This window comes from Remersonia thermophila, chromosome 1 (genome assembly GCF_042764415.1).
Source record: "Remersonia thermophila strain ATCC 22073 chromosome 1, whole genome shotgun sequence".
Taxonomy (NCBI): Eukaryota; Fungi; Ascomycota; class Sordariomycetes; order Sordariales; family Chaetomiaceae; genus Remersonia; species Remersonia thermophila.
Window position 1 is genome coordinate 3479767 of NC_092217.1, and position 23431 is coordinate 3503197.

General features: G+C 60.4%; 5 protein-coding genes across 5 annotated transcripts; all 5 read right to left on the reverse strand.

Moving 5' to 3' along the window:
• Positions 1–70: 70 nt before the first annotated feature.
• Positions 71–1225, reverse strand: VTJ83DRAFT_982 (uncharacterized protein; the record flags this gene model as incomplete). Its single annotated transcript, XM_071014685.1, has 3 exons — positions 71–557; positions 619–678; positions 981–1225. The coding sequence occupies 3 exons, from the start codon at positions 1223–1225 to the stop codon at positions 71–73; spliced, it is 792 nt and encodes a 263-aa protein (XP_070870335.1).
• Positions 1226–7644: 6419 nt separating this feature from the next.
• Positions 7645–10039, reverse strand: VTJ83DRAFT_983 (uncharacterized protein; the record flags this gene model as incomplete). Its single annotated transcript, XM_071014686.1, has 3 exons — positions 7645–8926; positions 9021–9705; positions 9778–10039. The coding sequence occupies 3 exons, from the start codon at positions 10037–10039 to the stop codon at positions 7645–7647; spliced, it is 2229 nt and encodes a 742-aa protein (XP_070870336.1).
• Positions 10040–12587: 2548 nt separating this feature from the next.
• On the reverse strand, positions 12588–14293 carry VTJ83DRAFT_984 (uncharacterized protein; the record flags this gene model as incomplete). The annotated part of the gene is made up of 7 exons (XM_071014687.1): positions 12588–12959; positions 13046–13112; positions 13196–13546; positions 13653–13853; positions 13931–13938; positions 14047–14066; positions 14164–14293. The coding sequence occupies 7 exons, from the start codon at positions 14291–14293 to the stop codon at positions 12588–12590; spliced, it is 1149 nt and encodes a 382-aa protein (XP_070870337.1).
• Positions 14294–15468: 1175 nt separating this feature from the next.
• On the reverse strand, positions 15469–19052 carry VTJ83DRAFT_985 (uncharacterized protein; the record flags this gene model as incomplete). Its single annotated transcript, XM_071014688.1, has 6 exons — positions 15469–16678; positions 16745–18513; positions 18599–18683; positions 18776–18834; positions 18918–18983; positions 19050–19052. The coding sequence occupies 6 exons, from the start codon at positions 19050–19052 to the stop codon at positions 15469–15471; spliced, it is 3192 nt and encodes a 1063-aa protein (XP_070870338.1).
• Positions 19053–21272: 2220 nt separating this feature from the next.
• On the reverse strand, positions 21273–22945 carry VTJ83DRAFT_986 (uncharacterized protein; the record flags this gene model as incomplete). The annotated part of the gene is made up of 3 exons (XM_071014689.1): positions 21273–22434; positions 22508–22780; positions 22869–22945. The coding sequence occupies 3 exons, from the start codon at positions 22943–22945 to the stop codon at positions 21273–21275; spliced, it is 1512 nt and encodes a 503-aa protein (XP_070870339.1).
• Between the last annotated feature and the right edge of the window lie 486 nt (positions 22946–23431).

The window sequence follows — 23431 nt, forward strand, 5'->3', positions numbered from 1 at the left end:
ATGAGGATGCAGCACCGGCCAACAGGACACCTGCCCGCTTGCCCATCCGAACAAGACGTAGGTGGCTTGGTTATCGGCCCAACATGGGCGTCACGAGCTCAATGCTCTTTGGCCTCGAGTAAGCGGCTGGTCTGCGCGACGGGAGAGGACGATCGGAGCTGGATCCGTAATAGTCGCTGTTGATAGCGTAGTAAGTGCCGTCGTACGTGGACGAGTAGAGTGGTGGTGGTGGCTGCTTGGAGAAGGAGGACTTGTGGGGGGTCGCGTTGGAGACGCTTCGGCCGAACGGCCAGAGGCTCGAGTGGTAGGTTCCGACGGGCGAGGAGGGGCTTGCCGGCCGGATGGACAGCGACTTGAGCGCTGAGATGGCCGAGGTGGGGGTTGGGGGCGGGGAGATGTGCGTAGAGCTCGGCCGCGAGGGCGACGCGCGGGGTATGATGTCCCTCGGTTCTGGAGGGGCCGAGTAGAAAGGATATTGGGGTGTCGGCTGGTGTGTGCTAGTGTAGCGGCTCGGCGCTGCTAAGATAGCACTCTCATCCTGATCTTTTGAGCGGCACCTGGCAAAGTCCGTCAGCAAAAACCGTCTTATTACAAGGACCGGCAACTCCGAGTACTTACGCAGAAGAGCAGTAGAGCGACCCCTCATCTTGCGATGTGAACTGCTTATCGCACACCATGCTAAACAGACAGTCAGCAACGACTGTCCTGGAGGTCAAAGTGCAACCGGCGAACAAGCTGCTGAAAACAAAAAGAAAAAAAAAACGAGGATATGCAGGAACGAGACGATTGGGAATGGCGAGTTCCCCTCCCCCTCCCCCGCCAGCCCTGTTCTCGTTTCCGCTCCCCAAGGCCAGGTTATTACACCCGGTGTGGCATCCAGGTGACAATGAGAGAGGATGGAAAGGGCAACCGGTGAGGGGAAGGGGTTGGAGAAGGGATGCGCTTGTGAAACGTGAGAAAGGCGTTCTTAAATAACGTACCAATACGCCGGGAAGCTCTCCCGCTCGTCGTCCCACCACCCATCGTTGTTCTCGTCATCCCGCTCGCGGTCTCGAGTGCTCCTCCGTTGCTTGGAAGAGCTCTGAAGGGGCGTCTTCTTGGTCATGGTAGGCGACCGAGAGCCGTTCCTCCTGCTGGAGAGGTCGGTGGCCGTCACGGCCTTGCGCACGTCTGTGAAGGACGTGTTGCCCGAGGCGTGCCCGGATCGGCGGCGGTAGTGGTGCATCGGGGGCGCCGTGTGATTGGTCGTCGTAATGGAGGGTAACGTCGACAGCAAGGCAGGGGTAAAAATGCGGGGAACTCCTTGGCCCGCAGGGTCCCTTTGGGGGGGCTTCGGCGTGGGGAAAGCTTTGCGCGCCTCGGCGAGCTGGAGTTTTCGAAGGAGGCCAAAAATCTGGAGGAAACAGGATGGTGCTTCGAGGAGCGGGTGTTGAAGGTTCCGGACGGGCGCTTTTAGCTCCCAAGGCGTGACTTGGGCGAAAAGATGCAACGTGAAAAAATTGCAGCGGGAGTAGATGTGTGTCGACCAGTCAGAGAAGAATGCGGCTTAGGCCCTGTCGGTGGCAAATGCGTGATGCAAGAAGGGTTTTTTTTTTTTTTTCGCTGCGAGCCGGTGTGCGTTGATGAAGAATAGGGGTTGGATCGAGAGGTCGAGTTGATTTATCTGGGAACGCTCCGGGAAATCACTCCAAGATATGAGATGGTAGATTGCTCAGAGGGTGAGAGAGAGAGAGCGACAGAGATAAAGCTGACTCGCGGAACGGCTGATCGGGGGTAAGCCTGTCAAGGCCCAACGTGTTGATCGACGCTTCGACGGTCAATTGGGTTCCCCGGCGTGGGAGACGTCGTCGTGTATATGTGCAGGAGAAGTAGCGGTTGGAGGAGGTTCAGGTAAGCCGAGATGTGTGCCGAAGAACAAGGGCGGATGGCGGCTGCTGATATACCAAGGCAGCTCTCCAGGGGAGATGTGAGACGACATAAATCGTCAGCGTTGAAGGCGTGCTATCGCTGGATCCCCGTCCGTTTTTGAGGGGTGCTGCGATGACTCCTTGTGCTCTCAAAATGGAAACCCCATCGTGCTTCGACGGGCGTCGATTCTCTCTTGACCCCAGAACACGGGTGACGGTTCCTGGGAACAGCCGAGAACGGAGATCGCCAGGGTGGCAAAAGCGGCCAATAATTGGTCAGCGCTGCTGGGGGATGCTGCGGTGAGCGATCGCGGTTGGCTTCGACAGTGGGAAGGGTATCCTCCCAGGGCGGAGACCGGGAGATGATGCAAGCGGCCAAGGCCGTCAAAAAGAGAGACGAGTGGAGAGCTGGGACCCCCTTGGTGCCTTCTGGCGGTGTTGGGTGCTGTCGATGGTGGATAACTACCTACACGAAGCGATGGGTTGAAGTAAAAGAGAAACGAGAAATCACAAAGAGCAAGAGAGATATCAAGAAGACGACCCACCGCGCCCCCCCCCGTTTTGTAGGTATGAAGTGTTATGTATTATTCAACAGAGAAGGTCACGACGACCTACCTGAGCCGTGCCGGCCGTCTGTCACATCGATTAGCTAACTTGAACAGGGCCATGGGAACGGGCCTGGCGTTGGCGTGAGAGGGGAGGGCCAAGCGGAGGGAGGGGTGTCACCAGGGTCAGGTCCTGCCAAAAAATCCAATGCAATGTATGGGTGGGGTGCGGTGGGGCCTGCCCAGCTTCTCACTTTCCATGCCCGGACTTTCCAGCGCGTTTGCAACCCGCCCGTGCGCCCCTGTTCAGGCCCTGATGATCTTGTGCACGGGGCGGTCTTGGTGGCCCCCCCCATGGGCGTGGGCGTAAGGAATTGGCCAAACCTTTCACAACCTGGAAGGCAGGGCTGGTTGGGCTGGAGGGCAAATTCTCTTCCCCCCTCAGCTGCACCTTAGTGTACATAGGCATGTACACTAACGTATCGGTGCCCGCCCACCCGGCGTGTCCAGTTGCGAATACCAAAGGTACCACCTTTGGTCACTCAGGCCTTGCTGGCGTGGACGAACAACACCCAACCTGAGACGTGGATGGTGAGCTCCCAAGGATGGAACCTTGGGCGGCCGTGATCACATCCTTCGCAGATGACGTTGCCTACGGTGCATTTACACGAATGTACGGTGTAGTGTAAGGTAGTGTAAGCCGAGTGCGCCGTGTGCGGTCAGTCGGGATCCCGGTGCTGACTTCATCTGGTAGATGGCTGCTTTGTCTGCATCATCGATCCGAAGGGGTGGCCCAGATGGGCCCGGACCAGGTGACAAATTTGCAAGGCTAATGATGGCATCCCGTCGACCAGGGCCCCGAGAGAGGAGGGGAGGGGGCAGATGCCATGGCCATGCTGCGAGAATGTCGCCATACTCTGCATTCCTGTAGCTCACTAGTTCTTGCTTTGCCGACGACAGAGGGTTTCTTTGTCACGCAGTGATTATGGCGCCCTTGGGGGTTCTCAATCATCTCGAGTCCTGGCCTATCGAGTACCCCAGACCCAGCGGGAGTTGAAAGGGTAACCCTCGCTCCCCACACCTTTTCGGCTTCTTGCAGCAGCACCAGAACCTGGAAGTGAGCGACGTGACATCCAAAGTTCTCATGGTGGACTCGGTCAGCACCGCCTCCCCCCCCCCCTCCTCCCCCGGTGTTCGGGCCAGGGTTGGCGAGATTTCATTTTTTTTTCTCTACCCCTTCCAAAGATCGTGGCTGACCTACCGCCCCCCGACAACATTGGAAAAAAAAAGTTTTCTCCTCTCAGGTGTGGAGACTTTTCAGGCTATCAGATGACAGCCGCGTTGAGCCATCACGCCATGAAACTTCCTGGTCATGGTAGTCCCATGAGGGAGTCCCATGGCTGGAGTCTCGGAGAACAAAGGTTTCCACCAGGGCAGTGAAGTTTCCAATGCTTCGAGAGCTTATCTCTGCCCCAACGCAATCTAGCCTAACCCCTGCGGAGTACCCTAGTCAGGCAAGGCTGCAGGGCCGTTGTTGATGACTCGGAGGTCTGCGGCATAGCCTTGCCGGCAGCGACGAAGGGAGGATGAATCTCGTCATCGGCGCTCGTATTGGAACCAGCAGCATACACCGTATGTAGGTACATAGAGGTAGATGAGAGGTAGCATGTAGACAGCCGAGTTTGGGCCGGATCTTGAGTAGCAACAGTAAATACGGTATTATGTACAATCCACCAAGGTGCCCTGGCCCGATGCTACGAGTAGCACCAGTTCCCATCGATTCCACCCGCAAGCTCGCTGTTTCAAAAGGCCATGGAGCTAGACCGCAACCCAGCCGTCGAGGTTCTCGTCATCGAACGGGCTCGAACCGTGCCAATGGTCTACGCACCTTGATGGATTCGTGTTCCTCACAGGCCTGCAGTACCACGCTCTCATCAGCGTTGATCATGGCGAAAGGCGGTGTTGGTCATCCCGCCTCTTGCACGGGCAATTGAACCGAGACGGCCGGCGTCAACAACCAGCGGTGCTGCGCAGCATCTCCACTTTGGCGCCATCGATCCCCCATCCATCACGATCCCGCCCATCCCGGCGCACAGGTTGGCCGGCCGCTGCTGCATGGACCGGATGCAACTTGCGCCATCCGGGCATGCAACCAATCTGGCCCTCCGCAGCCGCGCTGGCCTGCTTATGGCCAGGTGGTGCCACCAGCCCACCAGCTCCCCTCCAAACCGTCAACGTTTATTCTCCGGGGGAGGAGGAGGCGGCGGCGGCGGCTAAGGCACGGTTCCTGACATCCCATCGAGGGAACAACGCATGCGCCGTTGCGTTTCAAGGCGTTCGGAAGAGGGATCCATCATGCGACGCATCTGCTTGTACCAGATGCCGTGCAGGCAGGGCGATCCATTGATGTCGAGGCAGGTCATGTCATTCTCGTCATCCTCGTCATCCTGATGGAGGCTATCCGACGCCTCCGGTATCGTCGGTCGCTTGTCATTCATCCGCATCTCCTATTATCGCCTGTCCCGGCGAGCTGCTCTCATACCGATCCCGCGATATCCCGTCCTCATGACAAAAACAGTTCATCGTGGATCGGGTACCGACGGGTTTCGAAGGCTTTCAACCTTTTACGTGAACGAGGGTGCTCGCTCGGGGTTACCACCCGACCCGGCACCAGCATTCCGAGGTCGGGACGGGAGCCGTTGTTCGGTTGACGGGATGGATGGCGCGCAGATCCCACCACGGAACCAACAACAGCCCGCCGTGGCAGTGGCAGTGGGATGGCACGGAACGCACACGCGGGCATGGATTGGATACATGCTAACCGCGGCTTGGCTGTCGTCGATGGGGATTCCAAGAGCTTATCTCGGAATCAAGTTTGAGATCAAGGTTTGGGGGTCATTTGTTTCCGTGAGATTGGGGGGGCGGGTTTGGGGGGGGGAAGATAAGAGAAAGCTCACGGAAAAAAAAAACAACGGCGTGGGTTGTGGGTTGCGGATTGCGGCGCCTTCTCTGGGCTGCAGCCCCCCCCCCTCCCCCGCGCCGCTCCCGCCCACGATCCGACGACCACGACGGCGTAAGATCCGCGACTTGGCTTGGCAATCCTCCTAAACACCACCCGGGCCCGTTCCACACTGCCGACAAAAGCCGTTGTACGCACTACCGCGTGCTATGAATGTAGCAGGTCGACCTGCGGGGGCTTCATTTATATGATTCCAGTCAGGTGTCATCTTGTTTCGCCCCCATGCATCCCGGATGGTTTGATGATATTGTGCTTGTCCATTCCGCGCCCAGTCAACTCAGCCACACGGCAACCTCACCACCTACCTAGGGAAGCCTAGGCGCTAGGCGGAGTACCTACGTGTACTGTGTACACAGCAGGCAGTATACTAGCAGTAAGTGGGCAGGTTACCCATCCATCCGCATTCCGTACCCGACCGACACGAGATTCCCGTCCCGCAATCTGAAAGTGACCGTGTGGAGGTCCTTCCCTCGTCTTGGCGCCCGCCGGTAATCAGGCCCACACCTGATCTCTTTTCTCCTTCCCCCGAGGACCCGCACGGCGGCGGTCCCCAGTTCTGCCCTGCACCTCCGGTTTCGCAGGCCTTCGGCGTCCGTCTTATCTTGCAAGGTCAATTGATCGATTGGTATGTCGGTTCATTGACAACACTGCGTATTACCTAAATACTATGCTTAGGAACCTCGGAGACCGAACGAGGCTGCTACTATACAAAGCCCATTGATGAAGGCCATGATGGTGGGGCAAACGAGCCCGGTCGAGGTCTGAACCTTTTCAATGCCGGCCCGGGGTCTGACGGGGAGCCCAGTTGCATCCCGCTGAGTAAACCATGGCCGCAAGAGCAACAGCTTGGAGGTCGACCACATACAACCACATACAATACAATAATATACAGCCCCTAGCTTCGGAACCACCCGAAGACCATCAACCCGGCTGGACTGCACAGCAGCGAGGCATGATCAACCCGGCGAGAGATCCCTGGTTCGGCCCGGCTCTTGGGTAAGGTAGGTCGTGGGTTGGTACGGCCCGGGTCAGGGCCAGGGTCGGAGCGGCACCTCGGCGGAACACGACCCGGCGATTCGGATCCCGGTGCCGATCTCTTCGCCACCCTTTGCTGGCGGCAGCTGCCGTCCGTGGGCTGGATGAGAGCGACCCGGTGGAATCGCATGTCATGTCCTCAGGCAACATTCCATCAGTTCGGCCAGATGAAGCCTCTTGGAAAAAAAAGTTTTGAAAGAGCGGATACCGTTGCCACCATTGCCCCGCAGTTCGTCATCTTAAAAAGTGGAAACCAAAGCTTGGAGGAGAAGACACCAGATTTCATCTCTCCAAGAGGGGAGAGGGAGAGAGGCAATGAGATGAAACTCCACCTTATTCCTCCCATGTCAGCTGGAAGAAAGAAAAAAAAAAGAAAGAAAAGGAAGAAGAAACAGAAGGGGGAACACGGCCCGGAAGTCGGCCCAGAGAATACTATACACCAGCCTAAGAGCGTCAAGGGGATCCTAGATAGGTATGAAACCTCTGTTGTCGTACTCCACCACCACCAAAGCGTCAACCTTCTTCCTCTTTTATTCCCCTTTGTCATGAATCATGTCTACATCCATCCAAAAGCATGCTCTAAACGAGACAAGCGCGTGTACCTCTTCACCCACAAACAAGATTCATCATGTCCAACCAACAGACTCCCGAACGTTGGTAGAAAACGAAACAGGAGAAGAGAAAAAGCAGAAGCAAACACCAACACCCCCGCCCAAGAACTACGCAGTACTGCGTATATCGGATAGCTCAGTGTAAAAATGACAAAGGAAAAAAAAAGACATTCAAGGATGATAAAAGGTATTATGTCTCGGCCGTCTCTGCGCCGCATTCCATCCTGCTCCCTCACCCAAGGGCGTTGATGACCCTCCTGCTCCTCCTTCTCCTTCTCCTCCGCTGCCATTCCAGCCCTGCCATCCACCACCACCACCACCTCCTCCTCCTCCTCCTCCACCATCACCGCCACTTCTTCTTCTTCCCGACTCCCCACTCAACTCTTGCAGCTCTGCCTGAGGGATCGTCGCCGACCGCGGCGTCACGGGCGAGTACCGCGTCGTCGTGGTTGACTCCCCTCCGACCGAGGGACGATACTGCGTTCGTCCCCAGGCCGATGAGGAGGCTGGGCTCAGCCCGCCGGGACTTATCGCTCCTCCTCCTCCTCCTCCTCCTCCTCCGCCTCCTGTTGCTGCTGCTGCTGCTGCTGCTGCTGCTGCTGCTGCTGCGTTGAGTCCACCCACCTGCACCCAGATCCTTCCCTCCGCGTCAATCTTTGTCTTCTGATGCGTCGGCGTGAGCGGAGGCGGGACCAACCCCGGCTCCGCGTAGCCCCCTCCGCCGCCGCCGCCGCCGCCGCTGCTGCTCGTCCCCATCGTCCCCGTCCCATCGTGTCGAGCGTCACGCTCCCGCCGCTGGCGCTCAGCGCCGCCGAGCTCGCCGCCGCGTGCGGCATGTGGTAGTAGGCGTTCAGCGTCGACGACGCCGCGCCCGCCAGCTCGTAGATCGCCCCGCTGTCCGGGTCGACCCACGAGGTGGCGCCGGGAGACGGCGCCGGGTAGATGCCGCCGCCGCCGCCGCCGCCGCTGCTGCCGCTGCCGCCGGCCGACGCTGGTGCCATGGCCGGCGAACGGGCCCTGGGCGACGCGGGGGAGGACAGGCCTTCCGGTCCGACGGGGAGCTCGACGGGCTTGGAAGCGAGGTAGGGGGCGGCGAGGTGGTAAGGGCTTCCGGGGTGGCCGTACCGGGAGCTGGTGGCCGGGGTGGAGGGGTTCCAGGTCTGCGGGCTGCCGGGGGGGAAGTTGGGGCTGCTGGCGCCGTCGAGGGGTCGGCAGCGGCTGCGGCGGCGGACGAGGATCCAGACGCCGAGGAGGAACGCGGCAAGAGCGGCGGCGCTGCCGACGGCGATGCCTGCTATGGCGCCCGTGGAAAGCGGCGCGTCTTCCTCCGCGTCGGGGTCGGGGGCCGGGGTCCGGGTCGGGGTCCGGGCGGGGAAGCGGGCCTTGCGGGTCATGAGGACGCGCAGGTCGGGGTTGCCGAAGCCTTCGGCGGGCGCTGTTTTGGTGGCGCCGCCGGACGGGGAGCCGCCGACGACGTCGATGATGGCGTCCGGGACGCCGTACCGGGTGAGGTTGGGGCTGTAAATCTGCCAGAGCGCCTTTTCCGGGTTCTGCTGGCCTAGGTCGGCGTTGTGCACGCCGAACTGGTCCGGCGAGTCGCACATGTCGCGCGTCGGGAACGTGCCGCCAATGATGAGCATCTGGGCGCCGTCGACGATGTTGCAGCTGAGGGAGTGGTGCGGGTACTCCCCCGTGACCTTGCCGTCGGTCGGATGCATCTTGATCCACTGGAAGGTCGGGATGGTGAGGACGTAAATGTCATCGAAGCCCGCCGTGTCGGGCGGGAAGCCCGCCCCGCCGTAGATGTAGCTGTCGTCGCGTCAGCGGCCCTGCGGCATGGCATGGCATGGGGACGTTCCGTTCCCAGAAAAAAAAAAAGAAAAGAAAAAAACCGGTCGCTCACATGTTATAGCTCGACTGGTCCTGGGCCCAGGTCGCCCCTCCGCAGAACCGCCTCCGATCGGGAGGAACGGCGCCCGTGGCGTTGTGGGTATACCACTTGGAGCTGAGCACATCGTACAGAAAGATGGTGTCGGTCGGCTGCGGGATCCAGGTGCCGTTCCCCCAGGGATCCTGCACGCCTCCAAAGTACACCAGCATCCCGCCGTCGCCGATGGGAATAAAGGCCATGACCCCCTCGGCCCTCCCTATCGAGTCCGGGCCGGAATCGGTCGACCACGTGTTCTTGTCCATGTTGTACTTGACGAGCCAGGGCACGGCCTTTGGCGGGCCCGTCCAGCCGGGGATGGTGTTGTTCGACCTCCATCCGCCGTAGTAGTAGGCGATGCCCGTCTCCGGGACCGCGACGCCGGCACCGTAGGACACGGCGGCGTACTCGTTCTGGGGCGGGGCCCCGAAGGATTCCCAACGTTCATCGAGGGTGTCGTAGGACCACAGGGTGAACCGCTGCGAGGGTGGGCTCTGGTGGTACTCGCCGCCGAAGAGGTAGAACCTCTTGTTGAGGGTGTCCGTCCAGAGCGTCCCTCCGTTCACGCTGGGGATGGACGAGTTCTTGGTGAGGTTGGCGTAGAGCTGGGGCATGAGCCCGTCGCCGGGGGTGTCCAGGTCGTGGTAGAGGAGATCCGTGTCTGCGCCGCAGGTCAGTCTCTTGCGTCGAGCCGCTACGGGCCGCGCGCTCTCCAAGACGGGCTGCCACTGACTGGTGTAGTTGGCCGGGTATTGCGACAGAGGGTTGTAGTTGACGAAGCCGCCGTCGATGTAGAGCTTCCTGTCGATAACGGCCGTCTGATGGCCAAAGCGGCGACAAAAGTTCTTGACGGGGTCCAGCTGGGCCAAGGCGCCGCGGAACAACAGCGTCCATGAGGCCAGGAGGAGGAGGAGGAGGGGGAGAGAGAGGCGGGTGGATCTGCTTGCGCGCCTCGTCCTCCCTCCTGGGACCGCGTCGAGAGCGGAGAGCTTCATGTCGGGCGGCGATCGCGAGCCATCATCTACTTATCAGACTGGGAGGGCTCGCGGCGGCGAAGCGTCTTTGAGATAGGGCGATGCGGCAGAGGCAGGCGGCAAGCTCCTCAAGACCAGGCTGGGATGAAGAGGCAAACATGTAAAGGAACAACAACACGCAACCCGTGCCGAGGGAAGCATGGCGGCGAATGCTCTGCCCACCGACATAAGACGCCCGTGGCGGCCCAGAGCCACACGAGACTACGAGGTTACACTAGGGTAACTGGCTTCCCCCCTCCAGATGCAAGAGGGCGCCTGGGCGGTTGCCAACGCAGAGGCGCGGACGTGACTGGTTGTTGTCGTGCTGCAGGAGTCGATCATCTTCGGGTCTCCCGCATTCGCGCAGCCCCAGCCTGTGAGCCCCGTGGAGAGTGGCTGAGGAGCTGGGAAGACGAACGCACCAAGACCCGTACGTGTCCTTGGGCGTCCGGGTCAAAGCACCCCAACGGTGCTGGCGTGCTTGCTGGACGCACGCGAGGGGACGATGGATTCTCACGGTGCGCCGGCCCAAGATGCCAGCTTCGCCGGCGCTCGATTGTGTGCACACACGCAAGCCTCAAGGGTTTGGTTGAGAAGACCGGGGAGGCCGACCTCGACGTTGTGCTCCCTGAATCCGCGGACATGGCCCAATGGGATGGCCACGAACCCCCCGGCTTCGGTGCTGATGCTGCGAGGACGAGCAGACTTCCCCTGCCACCACCCCCTTCGTGAGCTGCGTAAGGCTGAGAGCGGGCCGCAAAGCAACCCCGCCGCCAGCCTGCCAGCTTGGCTACGGCACCTACAGTTCCGGGTTTGTTTCGAGGTCCAGCCAGCGGTGCCCGGCAGCGAGGCGTGCCGTCGGCATATGGACAGTATCAGGACAAGATGCCAGGTACCAAGGGGTCGAGGCGAGACGGCAGAAGCGGCAGAAAGCTTGTGCGGCGGGGGACTCATTGCGTCCAATGCAATTGACCATGGTCCCCAGCCATTCCATCGCATAGCAGCATGTCAGACGTGCCGTCCATGCAGAGCGACACCTCGGCGAACGCCTGGGTCAGGGAGGAGTCTGCCGAAAGCGGCACGGGTTTCATCAGCGTGTTGTTCGCCGTCAGCAAATAACTACCACGAAACGTCAGCAAGCAGAAGAGGCAGCCCAGAAGCGAAAGGCTCTAGAGACTTGACGCTCGTCCGTGATGGATCGTGGCAGCTTTCAACCCCCCTCCCGTCCTCTTGGAACCCTACATACTGCGTACACAGCGAGTGGGATGAAGGAAACGGGCTGGAGAACCCGATCACCACCAGCAGCTCAGCAGCCCGAGGCTCTTGGCATGACTTGGCATCGGACCCGAGTTGCCGTCACGATGTGGGCTGCAGTAATAGGCTGCAGCTGCTTCGTACGTATATTAGTATACGTATAACGTTGCCGTGTGCAGAGAGCCAAGGCGGATTGGCTTGCAGGTGAGCTCGAGAGATCAGGGCAAAATCTCCAGGTGACTCTTCATCCTTGTCCTGTTGCGCGCCACTCCAGGGGGCATCGTACAACTGATAACTATAGTACAAGCCGCCTATGTAGGCGGCTCCGAGGTTTGCAGACCGAAGGTTGACGTTGCGGATGCGCACCTCCATTCCACACGAAACGCTCCCTGCTGTGTACATTGAGACGAAGAGGTTTGTTCTGGCTGAAGATGCAGTCTCGGATTTGGCCTCTCACATCACCGTCGTCATCGCGCGCGCGCAGCCGGGCGGCTTCTGTTGTGGCCGGAACTCCCCAGGATGGCACCAGCGCAGGAAACGCGGTTTTGTCCACCTCATTCGGCATCCCTCCAACCAGATGCTCAGCTCCTCACAGCCGCCGACGCCTCCTCCGACATGTAGCAGAGCATGGACTAACTAGCGCCACTTGCCCCCAGCACCGCCTGAGGCCGGCGCTATTCCCCTATTCCCCTGCCCCGCAGCCCTGAGGGCAACTCAGCCTCAGGCCTTGCCCTGTTTCCAGGTTGCTTGCCGTGTTGACTTGAGTCTGGTTATTGTGTATGTGCACTCCCACAACGACAGGCATCTTGACCACCCCGCAAAGCTGGCGGGCAGACCTCCCGAACCAAACCATTCTTCCCCTTCCATCGCTGTACAGAGTCATGACCGTGCTGTACCATGTGGAACTCGCCAGTCCCTCCCTTCTCATCGCAGCCTGCAGCATGCCCTGTTTCGTAGGGGAACGAACCACCTCACCGGTTCTTGTCATTCCCCGATGAAAGTGTGAGTCGGGTTTATGGTGCGCATGTGCGTAGCGACCTTCTTGTTATTCCAAGATTCCCGGTAAAAAGAACAAAAAAAAGAAAAAACATGCTGCGGAAGCTGATCGGGCCCGAAGGTGAGAGAGGCAGAGGGCCGGCGTTTCCCTGGCAAGGCTTATCAGAGCGCGGAGTAGCCTGTCCCGTAGATTGTGTACTACTAGCCAAGTCAGGTAGGCGAGGTAGGTCCACGACAGACCACCTCACTCCCCCGAAGAGCGTTCGGCCCGAGTGAGATGCTAGAGCTCATCACGATTGTCGCCTGGCTCGCTCGCTGTGGGATGGGCACCCTCCGATGCTGTCGTTGAACTAGAAGGCTTGATGTTCTTCGCGTAGACATCCGAAAGCCAGCTTTCCACCGAGGCCGCGTTGAAGGCCTTGTCCTTGGGAAAGCGGTAGGTTTGGTTGCTGGACACATCATGGACGGCCCCGGCCGGCAACACATTGGGATCGAGGCCCAGCTCGCCCGCAAGATCCAAAAACTCCCAAACGTCGACCACCACCGACGTCAGCTCGTGGCGGTGCTGCCGAGCGAAACCAAAGAGCTCGTTCCGGAGGCTCTGGCGTTCGCTCGCGGTTGAGGCGAAGAGATAGACAATGGGCAGCCCGCGCTGCAAACCGTTAGCATGGCTGTCTCTCGCCCCATTTCCTGCCGTCCCCAAGACGCCCTGCCCAAGCCAAGGAAGAGGCCACTCACATCCAGCAGCCGCTGTCTGTTCAGCGCCGTCAACTCGGCCACCACGTCCACCGATGTCTTCTGAAGCCTGGTTCGCAGCACCACGCGTCAGCCTCCTCCCCAGCAGCAAAACTACGGACGCGGCTCGGAAAGAAAGCCGCAAGCACGTACCACGCATCCAGCGCTTCAATGTCTGCCGCCTTCAGGTCGAACACCTCCCCCTTCCCATCCGCCCGCTTCCAGCCCAGCACGGCAGGCGGCTTCAGCCCCTGCCCGAGGCTCCCGCCCGCCTCGGGCACCACGGCAGCAAAGCTAAACTCGTCCCGGTACCGCCACGCGATCTCCTCAAACACGGCCGCCGCGGCGCGCGCGTCCTCGTCCGTCGGGTCCGGGAGGAACGCGATGAACGACGTGTCGTCGGCCGTCGCGGAGCGGTAGACCGCGAGCTCCTCCTCCCGCGAGGGGTTCGCCGCCGAGGGGCTGACGAAGGGACGGGCACGGCGGCTGAGGAAGTTGAGCAGGCTGTCGAGCGCGGGGTTAGCTGGTGGACGGGGAGCGCGGCGCAGTGGCCGAGAGAAAGGAGGCGGCCCAAGGCGGGACGAGGCAGGGGAAGGGGCAGCGAACGCACGCTCCGGCGCGGCGCGGGCCGCGGTACCGCACGGCCGGCTTGTCTGCCTCGAGGAGGAAGATCGAGGGATACGTGACGGGATCGGGCGTGATCTTGCAGTCGGCATCCGAGGCAGAGCAGTCCACGCTCAGGAGGTGCTGGCCGGACCCGGCGGATTCGGCGGCGGAGAGCCATTCCGGCTCGAGCGCGGCGCTGGCAGGTCTGCCCTCGAGTATTAGCTTACCGGGTTTGGTCCAGGATGCGCTTCAGGGGGGGAAGTACGGTAAGGCTTGACGTACTCATCAGGCTAGAGAAAGACGAATAAGGCCACACGGAACCAAGCAGCGAGGTCAGTCACCGGAAGCAGTGCGGGAGCGCGGAGAAGAAATGATAAGAGACACCGCAACGAGGTCACCGTAAGAGCCTCGTTCATACCTGGACGACTACATGCACACCCGCACGCGCTCACCCGTCAGCCATCCTAATTCCTAGAGAGAGCTCGCCCCGTTGCATCTGCCCAGGACAAACTCACATGCCACCAAGACCGGCTCTCCGGCGTCAAGAAGACTCGCGATCTGGCTCGTCGACGAGTGATCCCAAGCCAGCGCGGCTCGCGCGCTCAAGAACAGCAACAGAAAGCCAGGGGTACGGATCCACGACATTTTCGGCTCGATGAGTTCGAAGAGAGAGAGAGAGAGAGAGAGAGAGCACGACGAGCTGGCGATATGCTTCATAAGGATCTCTTATATACCCCTCTTGTGGATTGCGTGATGCGCCGGCGCCCAACACGAAGTAGCAGCCAAGACAGAGCCAGGAGACGCGAAAACACTAGGGATCGACTTCAGGAGAGGAACCTTCCCAACTCCACAAGATGGCATGAACAGAAGCAGCGAGGCTAGATATCCAGAGGAAAATAGAAATTGAACAAAAGATCTCAGACATATCCGAGGAAGCAGTTGTCAGGAGGACGAGCTGAGCCTCGCTCACCCCGGCTGAGCTTCCCACCCACCTGTTTGGCCGATTTCAAAACCGTTCGGCCGTCCTTGTCTCTCTCTTCCTGTCCCGCTTCAGACCCCTGGCTTTAGCCCGCACATTATTCTACCGCTATTAGTTACTGCGAACAACCGGCCAACCGACCAAACCAACCACCGCCAACAGGCAGGCTGTTGCAGGTTGCCAACCGCCTGTTTCCATGGTCTCGATTCCATGGCGGAGGGCGGAAAATGCAACGCGCTCAGACCGTGTGGCTTTTATCGTTATTACCCCAGCTCTTTGCTGCTGGCTCAACACCATTCGGCACTTGGTTGCTGGATCCAGGGAGGAATCCCAACGACCGGCCATGTTACATGGCATGTTTCACTTCCGAGCACCCGGATGAGAAATAGAGAGAGAGAGAGAGAGAGAGAGACAGCAAATAGAGCAATGTATATCTCACTTGGTTGGGCATTTTCTCCCGTATCTCTAATAGGTACTCCCGCGTACACCCGCCCGCCCACCATCCCAGCCGGTCCAACAACCTGACCACACACTACCCAAACGCACCATCTAATAAATCAGTCCGCGACCTGAAAGCTCGCCCAGACAGCCCAGACGCAAGATGCCAGAGCAACAAAACTCCACAGCGCCTAAGCGATGATGGAAGAGAAGCAAGACAACGACGCAATTGACCCCCTTGAACTCCAACACGCCCGGCCCAGATATGCGTATGGATGGATCCCCTCCGCCAAACCATCCTCCTACAATACACAACGCAGCAGAAACAAACCGCCCACAAGATATACGACAATGTCAATGGGACACCACCACCACCATCACCACCGCCGGCCCCGCCGATCCGCTACCTTCCCCCAGCAGACTGCCTTCCCTTCTTGCCCCTAGTAGCCACCACCTCCTGCTCGGCCTCCTTCTCCTTCATCGCCGCCTCCTTCTTCTTGGTCATCTTCCTCGACCTCGCCGGCGGCGGCTCGACGCTGTGCAAATGTCCGATCTCTTCGATGGCCATGGTGTTCTCCCAGTTCATGCAGCGGTAGTGCGTGGGCTTGGCCGGCTCGGGTTCCGGCTCGGGTTCCGGCGGCCGCGCGATCGTCGCGATACCGCGCGCGCGGGTGGTCATGCGCTTCGGGGGAGTGGTAGCCGGCGGGGGAGGGGTATGATGATTAGCGGCCGTGGCGCCGCCGTTCGTCTCCTTCTCCTTGTCTTCCTTGTCCTGGTCCTCTGGCGGGGACAGGTAGGCCTTGCGATTCTGCATGTTGGCGACGATCTTGTCGCGGAAGCTGACCAGCTCCTTGCGAAGCTTGAGCTCGTTGAAGCCGCGCGGGTCGAGCCACTTGAGCAGCTCGTCGAGCGTCTCCGGGTCGTCGTAGTATCCCCACTGGTTGGCGTTGAAAACGCCCGTCGGACCCTCCTCCATCTTCTTGCGCTCCGGCACCGTCATGCCAAACTTGGCCTTGTACTCATCCTGCCACTGCGGCTCCATGTCGATGTACCCGACCCTCTCGAGCTCGTCCGGTCCCTGCACCCAGATGCATCCGTTGGCGTAACCCGCCGAGGCCGTCGAGCTGTCGGGAAGCCCGCCGTAGGGCATGCCGTTGCGCTCGAACCAGTAATACCGGTTCCAGAACCGGTCCTTGCCGAGCACGCGCGTGCGCGGGCAGTCGGCCTCGCGGAGGTCGTTGTCGATGACGGCAATCTCGCGCTCGCACTCGGCGATCTCTTCTTCCTTCTTCTGGATGTCCCTGAGCACCCGCTGGAACTGCTTGGACTGCTTGGGCAGCTTGGCCGCCTCGGCCTTCTCCTTCTTTTCTTGCTGCTCCTTCTCGGCTTTGCGCTTGCGCTCGGCGGCGCGGTCAGCCGCACGGCGCAGCTTCCTCGCCGGTCCATCCTCGTCGGTGTCCGGGACCTCGTCCGACGTGTGCGCTGGGAGATCCTCCGCGTCCGACATCTTGACGTCGCCGTTGGCTCGGGCGGGTTCCATGGGCGGGCTCGGCGGCAGGTTATCTGGCAGCAGAATCTTGCGCTGATCGTTGAGGTTCTTGAGGTCCTCGATCCTGGGAAAAACGTTAGCCATGTTCCCCTCCCTCCCGCAACACGAGCCAAGAAATGCTGCCACCCACAGTTGCTTCCGCCTCCTCTGCCACTCAATCTTCTCCTTTCTATACGCCGTCATCGTCTCGCTGCAGTCCTCCATGTACCCGCGGATGGCCTTGGTCTCGACGGTGAGCATGCAGATGATCTGAAGAGCTTGGACCCGATAGTTGACGTCGAGCTGCGAGTACCGCATGCGCACCGTCTCCTGGCTGGGCTCGACGTCGGTCGGCACGAGCTGCTGTAGGAGCTCCTCGCAGCTCGCCTTTAACCGGTCGTTCTTGGACAGCTGATGGAGCAGGCCAACCATAATCATCTCCCAGCCGCCGTCCTTGAAGTCGCGCTTCTTCAAATGCTCAATCCAGTCGTACCCGCGGACTAGCTCCTCAGCTCTGTGCTTTGGCGCGTCCTCGGCCATCTGCCTCTCCCTCTCCGCCGCCGCCGCCTCGGCAGCCAACCTCTCGGCCTCGGCCTTGGCCAAGCTCCCTCTCGTCGAGCGAGTCAAGGGCCTCGGTTCTGGCTCCGGCGTCGGGGCCGCGGTCTCGTCTTCGCCATCTTCGTCCTCATCCTCGTCCTCTTCCTCGTCCTCCAGCTCCGGCAGCTGGATCTGGACCTTGCCGCCCTCCGCCTCGGACTGCACCAGGATCTTGAGCACGGCGCAGTGGATCTCATCGAAAAGCTGGACGGGGGTCTCGGCGGACGCGACTAGCAGGGCCTCGACGTAGTCGTCAAATGTGAACGAGTCGAGCTTGAAGATCTCGCAGTACACGTTGAGCGTGTCCCAAGTCTCGAGCAGCGGCCCGACCGACTTCATCAAGATCTTGTCGCTGAGAGGGTGCTTGGCCTCGGCGGTGGCCGCATCGACAGGCGCGTCCTTGCACAGGTACTTGAGCTGCGGGCGGACCACGGGCTTGGGTTCGAGCTGCAGATCTTCTATCGGGTACTTCGGGGGCGGCGGCGGAGGGGTCGGCTCGCGGACCGGCAGCGGCGGGGGAGGCTCGCGGAGAGACATCGATGAGACGCTGAGAACGCTGCCCGGGAGCGGGAGGTGGAGGAAAGACCCCGGCTCGTGCCCTCCAAACGTGCTATGCTTGCCCTTCACCGTTTGCTGGTGTTGTTGCTGCTGCTGCTGCTGCTGCTGATGCGCCTGAAGGGACTGCTGGGCCTTCGACTTGTGGCTCTTGGGGGCCGGCTTCAGCTCGGGCAGTCGGAAGCTCGTCGGGCTGGTTGGCCTGGAGGATGCCTGCGGCGTGTCGGACTGCTGCGAGCTGGCCTTCTTCTGCATCTGCAGCTGCTTGCGCTCAAGGAGCTTGCTGTCGTAGCGCAGGTGCTGCGGGATGCGCGTGGAGATGTGGTACTTCTCGGCGACGTCGTGTTTCACCAGCCATGGCGCCCCGTTCCACGCCTCCCTGGTCACCGTTTTCTTAATGAACGAGCGCAGGACCGCCTTGGTGAAGACCTTGCGATCGCGGAAAATGTGCTGGTCGTCGACGACGGCCTCCTCCACAGGCCGGTCGTTCAGGCTAACAAAGTACCGCGAGAAAGGGGGGACCACGGTGCCATCCGGAAGCACCTTACTCCCAAATCGCGTCTTGTCCCGTACGACACCCTGTAACCTCTGATCGCCAACGATGAGAACCGTGACAGCCTCGCCGGGGTAGTAGTCGTTCTTGAACTCCTCGTAGATCTGGTCGACGAGCGTGTCGATGCGGGAGACCGTCGAGAACTGGACGCGGCGGAGAATGGGGCCCTTGAGGGCCTCGGGAAAGGCCTGGTCGACTTCGGCAGCGCCGGTAAGCTGGATCATTGACACACATGATTAGTGGTGCCGTCACGCCGCAGAACCGCGGAAACGAACGGAGGGCAACGGTCGGTAGGCGTACCTCGCTCTCCAGGGCCTCGAAGAATGTTAACCCCGAGTGGCCGGTGATGGTGCAGATGAACCGTTTCTGTTTGTAAAAGTCCATCCTGCCCAAAAAAAAAAAAAAAAAAAGTCAGCCGCTTCATGCCTCGTCCCACTCTCCAGGGTCGGTCACGGGAAGCACGGGATTCGGGCGAACCTGTTGAGGTAGTCCTCATAAGACAAGAAGATCTCGCCGGTCTGGGGTATGAACCACACCTAAGGTAGGCAAAAGCAGTTAGATCTTGGCCGCATCGAAGATCCGATACCCTTCGCCGGGTAAGGCCGCGAGGGAGACGTACATCTTGGTTTTCGTCGCGAATCTCGGGCACGGGCAGGAACTGCACCGGCTTCCGCTTAAACAGGACCTGGAGCGGCCGGGGTTAGCATGGACCGGGACGAACCCCGGAGGCGGCACGGGAGCCGTTACATACCATGGCGGCGGTGGTTGGAGGGTGGATGCGCAGGAGGAAGCGAGAGGGCGGTCGGTCCTCGAGGGCCGGCGCGCGTCGGTCCCGAGGGGAAGAGGAGAAAAGCGGGAAACCGCCGCGGCGCCGCTATGCCAGACCTCCCGGCGATTCTCAATCCGCCAAGGGGGGGGGCCTAGGGCGAGGCTGGTGGTCAAAAACGCGGTGGCGGAGGCGATTGGGACGCGTCGTGGTGTCTCAGGGCCCGCGTTGTGGCGCCGGGAGAGGCCTGTGCGGGCGTCGGGAAGTGGGGGGGAGAAAGCAAGCGAGACGACGGCCCGGACCGGGAGGGGGAGCGACGAGATCAAGGTGAAGAGGATTTAGAAGGATGGCCGCCGGAGGAGGGTCTTTGTTGTGGTGGTGAACATTCGAGGGCGACAAGATGCGGCGGCGGGCCCGCGCAGCCGAGCGCCGGGGACGGACTCGTGGACGTGTAAGTATGTAGAATGGGCCGCGTCCGGCGTGTAAGTCGGCGATGGATGCAGCGACGGCGCGCGGGATTGCGTGGTGTTGTTGAGACCCAAGGGGCTAAGCAAGAAAGGCCATGGAAAGGAGCCAAAAACTCACGAGCGGGTGGACGGGCGGGAGGAGGAGGAAAAGTTCAACAAGGGGAGGGAACGGCAAATGGGGAGAGAGCACGGCGGGCCGGGGGTCTACAAGTGAACATGGGTGGAGCCGTGTGTGGGTGTGGGTGCTGAAGCTGTGGACCCGCCAGACAGGGTGATGCTCGCCGGTCCGCCCTCCAGCTCCGAAGTCCTCCCCCCTCCCCAAAAAAGGACTTGCCGCCTCGTCTCACACCCCGACCTTCCGGGGAACCCTCTTCCCGCAGCCAACGCACTCGACCCGCGTCCACGACCAACGTTTTTGTACTCATTCTGCTCGCCGCGGCGCGGGCTATCTGACGAGCGTCGAAGCGTCGCGATTGGACCCGGTTTCAATTATTTCTCGTCTGGAGAGCGCAGGCCAAATTTCCTTTGGCAAGGGTAGGGGTTCGCCAGCCCCGGCCGGGGAGGACCCTTTTCAGGCTCCCGGCGACCACGACGCCAATCTGGAGCCCAATGGCCCCAGCGTGCTCTCTGGCTGTGGCATGGCGATATGGACGCGACAGCCCGCCGCCGAGAACAAAAACCACAACCGTCGCTTTTTTTGTTATGCTTTGCTCGGGTCGCAGGAAGCCGGCCGTTACATCGTGGGAGCGGCTTGATGATATCGCCTTGACCCCAAGCCCAGCCGCATGTACCCAACTCATCGTTGCTGCACCCCACTCACAGACCGCCCTCCCACCCCCTCCCCCCTTCGATGCCTCAACGCGTTGGCTTGTCAGACGGACATGCGACTGTCGGTAGCCATCTTCATCGGTACACATCGAGAAACCCACCAGTCACCATGCATCCGTACAAGTCATAGATGCATGCAAAAGTTTGTTTCACGTGCAAATCGGAATGTGCCGTGCGTGTAAGCCGCTTCCTGGGGGTGGGGGTGTGGCCCCCCCCTTGCGGCTTTTCGTCAAATTCTCTCCTGCAGAGAGACAGATACCGTAGATGGTTCTTCGACTTTGCTCATTGAGACGGACCGTGTTGGTTAAGGACTCTTGATCGGTTGTTTGCAATCTCCAGTGCAGCCGGTCGACTCGAGAACTTCCGGGCGTCCCTCGTCCCATTTTCCCAATGTTTGCTCTTGACACGCCACGCCGGGAAACAAGTGGGTCCCGAAGCAAGGCTGAGAACGTTGACGTGCAGCAGATCGCAGCCTTGCAGAACATCCCGGCCCGCGTTCAACTGGGGCAAAGTTTCGCGCACAGGCGACGCTGATTGGTCGCCTTTGAAAGTAGAGGAAGAGGAAAAGAGACAGAGAGAAGAACCCTCCAAAAAAAAAAAAAAGAAAATAGAATCAAAAAGAGAAACAGACAGGAGAAAAAATAAAACAGAAAATGAAAGCACAACAAAAATGCTTACGAAGATTGTCAATGACAGAACTTCAAAACGGCAAGTTCGACGAAACGTAAGGCACATTGATCTGCTAACGATTACCTTACCACACCACCGAGGCACGACGCGCCAAGCCAACATGACAGCAGCAAGGAATCACGTGGGTATCAGAGAGGGAAACCAATCCATGACCAACAAGACGAGAGGAAAAGAAGTCTAGTCTGTAGTGTAACGAAAACAAGCCTACTATGTACAGGAGGAATCAAGACGTGAAATACACCACCATGAAACCCAGCCAGCTGCCCACGACCCCTATCGCCGAGTACGAGCTGGTGAACATGAGCGGCAGGAACTCGTAGCTCTTGCCAAACACGATGCCGTGCACCAGCGAGCAGTAGACGATGAGGGGGATGCTGACGGTGATGTAGAGCGTGCTGAAGCGGTCAAACAAGAAAAACCGGGGCCGCGTCGACGCCGGCGCCAGCCGGTCAAAGACCATGAGGAAGAGCAGCAGCCAAAACAGCGTGTAGACCGTCTTGATGGGGAACTCGGCCGGCGTGAAGAGCAGCGGGAACAGCGACACGTGCCCCGCGACCGCGAGCGGGCGGAAGGCGCCCAGGTACCGCCGATCCTTGAGCGCGATGAGGCTGAAGGGGATGATGACCAGCAGCACGGCCTTCTCGTGGACGTGCCAGCCGAACAAGAAGGACGCGTAGCCGCACAGCGTGACCGCGCCGATGAAGTCCTCCCAGGCGATGGTCTTCCGGAAGAAGAGCCTGGCCAGCGGGATGGCCTGGAACGCGAGCGTCAGGGCGAAGCACACGCGCGGCGTCACGTCGGGCAGTACCGCGAAGGACGTGTCGCCGACCAAGCCCCGCGTCACGCTGTTGAGCGCGCTCGCCTTGACGGGCAGCCCGAGGCGCGGGGCCAGCACGATCAGCACGCGGTCCAGGAACGAGTACATGGCCCAGACGTTGGGGGCCCAGTAGGCGTGGCAGAGGCCGCGGGAGAAGGGGAAGAGGCGGCTCAGGATCTGCGGGATCTGGCCCTTGAGCGCGAAGGGCCCGAAGGCGGTGCCGAAGATGGCCAGGATGCCGGCGCCGAGCTTGACGCAGTTGAGGAGCTGGATCCGGAAGAAGGACCGCGGGGCGAGGCAGTAGGCGCGCAGGAGGAAGACGAAGTAGGCCGGCGCCAGGTAGAGGTAGATGTGCTTCATGCACAGCAGTGCGGCGAACGCGAGGCCGCTCCACAGGAGGGTCGCCCGCTGGCGCGCCAGCACGAGCGAGGCGATCAGCATGCCGTACATGCAGCCGTTGTACTGGAAGTGGATGTGGTCGATGATGAGGAGGCCTGGCGAGAGAAGGATCGAGATGGCGGCGGCCTGCGCGGCCCTCTTGGATGCGCCGTGCGACGAGTCGACGAACCTGTGCGCGGCCGGTCAGCGACGGATCTTCCACCCATTGGATACGGCACGGCAAGGCAGTTTCGCCATCTTACATTTGAAGCGCGTAGACCAGCAGCAGCTCCGTGATGATGACGGTAAACCTCTGGAAGTAGATGGTTTGCCAGCTATCGTAGTCGAGGTTGTACACCTTGAGCATGGCCGGGTCGACCAGCTTGGCGACCTGCGACATGATCCACTCGAAGTAGGCAAAAAACGGAGGGTAGTCGAGGGTCCATTCCGACGTCTTTTCGTAGTACCACTCCCATAGGGGCAGGCTGTTGGTGATGGCGAGCCAGTTGCGGTGGACCTCGAAGTCGGTGGATTTGCTGTCCAGAAAGACGACGGGGTCAGCATGTGTGGGAGACGGGACAAGAAAAGGCTGGGCTGCACCTCGGGAGGGAGGAGCCGTCTTACTATGCAGGGAAGAGCAAAATCTTGAGTGCCGCCGTCACGAGGGCGCACTGCGAAAGGGTGGGGTGTATTTCACCCATGGTGAGCGACGTCCTGAATGCGGACGGGTGAGGTCCTCGTCCGTGGCGGGCTTGACACGCGATGCTTGCTGCTTGGACTGGACCGGACCCTGGGCCACCGGGGCCCGGCCCACGACCAAAAAAAGTTCCCTAGCGGGGCTCAATGTTGGGGAATCCCCCCCCCCAATCTCCAGCCGCAACGCGACAGCCACAGCCCAGCCACATCTCCCCCGCAGCGGGATGCGGAGAACCGGGTCCCGTCCCTGCCAGGGATTGTCAGGTCCCGGGTGGGGAAAAGTGCAACAGGCACCGTTGAGCAAGCTGTTCTCTTTCCGCTTTGGATCATCTTCAGATTCCTCTGAGCCATGCGCGCGCTGCAGATTTGACATCTGATTCGATCGTTACCGGTACCTTTTTTTTATTTTTTTTTTCTCTCGGCCTTCCACGTTTTCCTCACCACCTTTCCCCCCCTTTTTTTTTCCACGTGTAGACTCAGCGTAGCCTCCT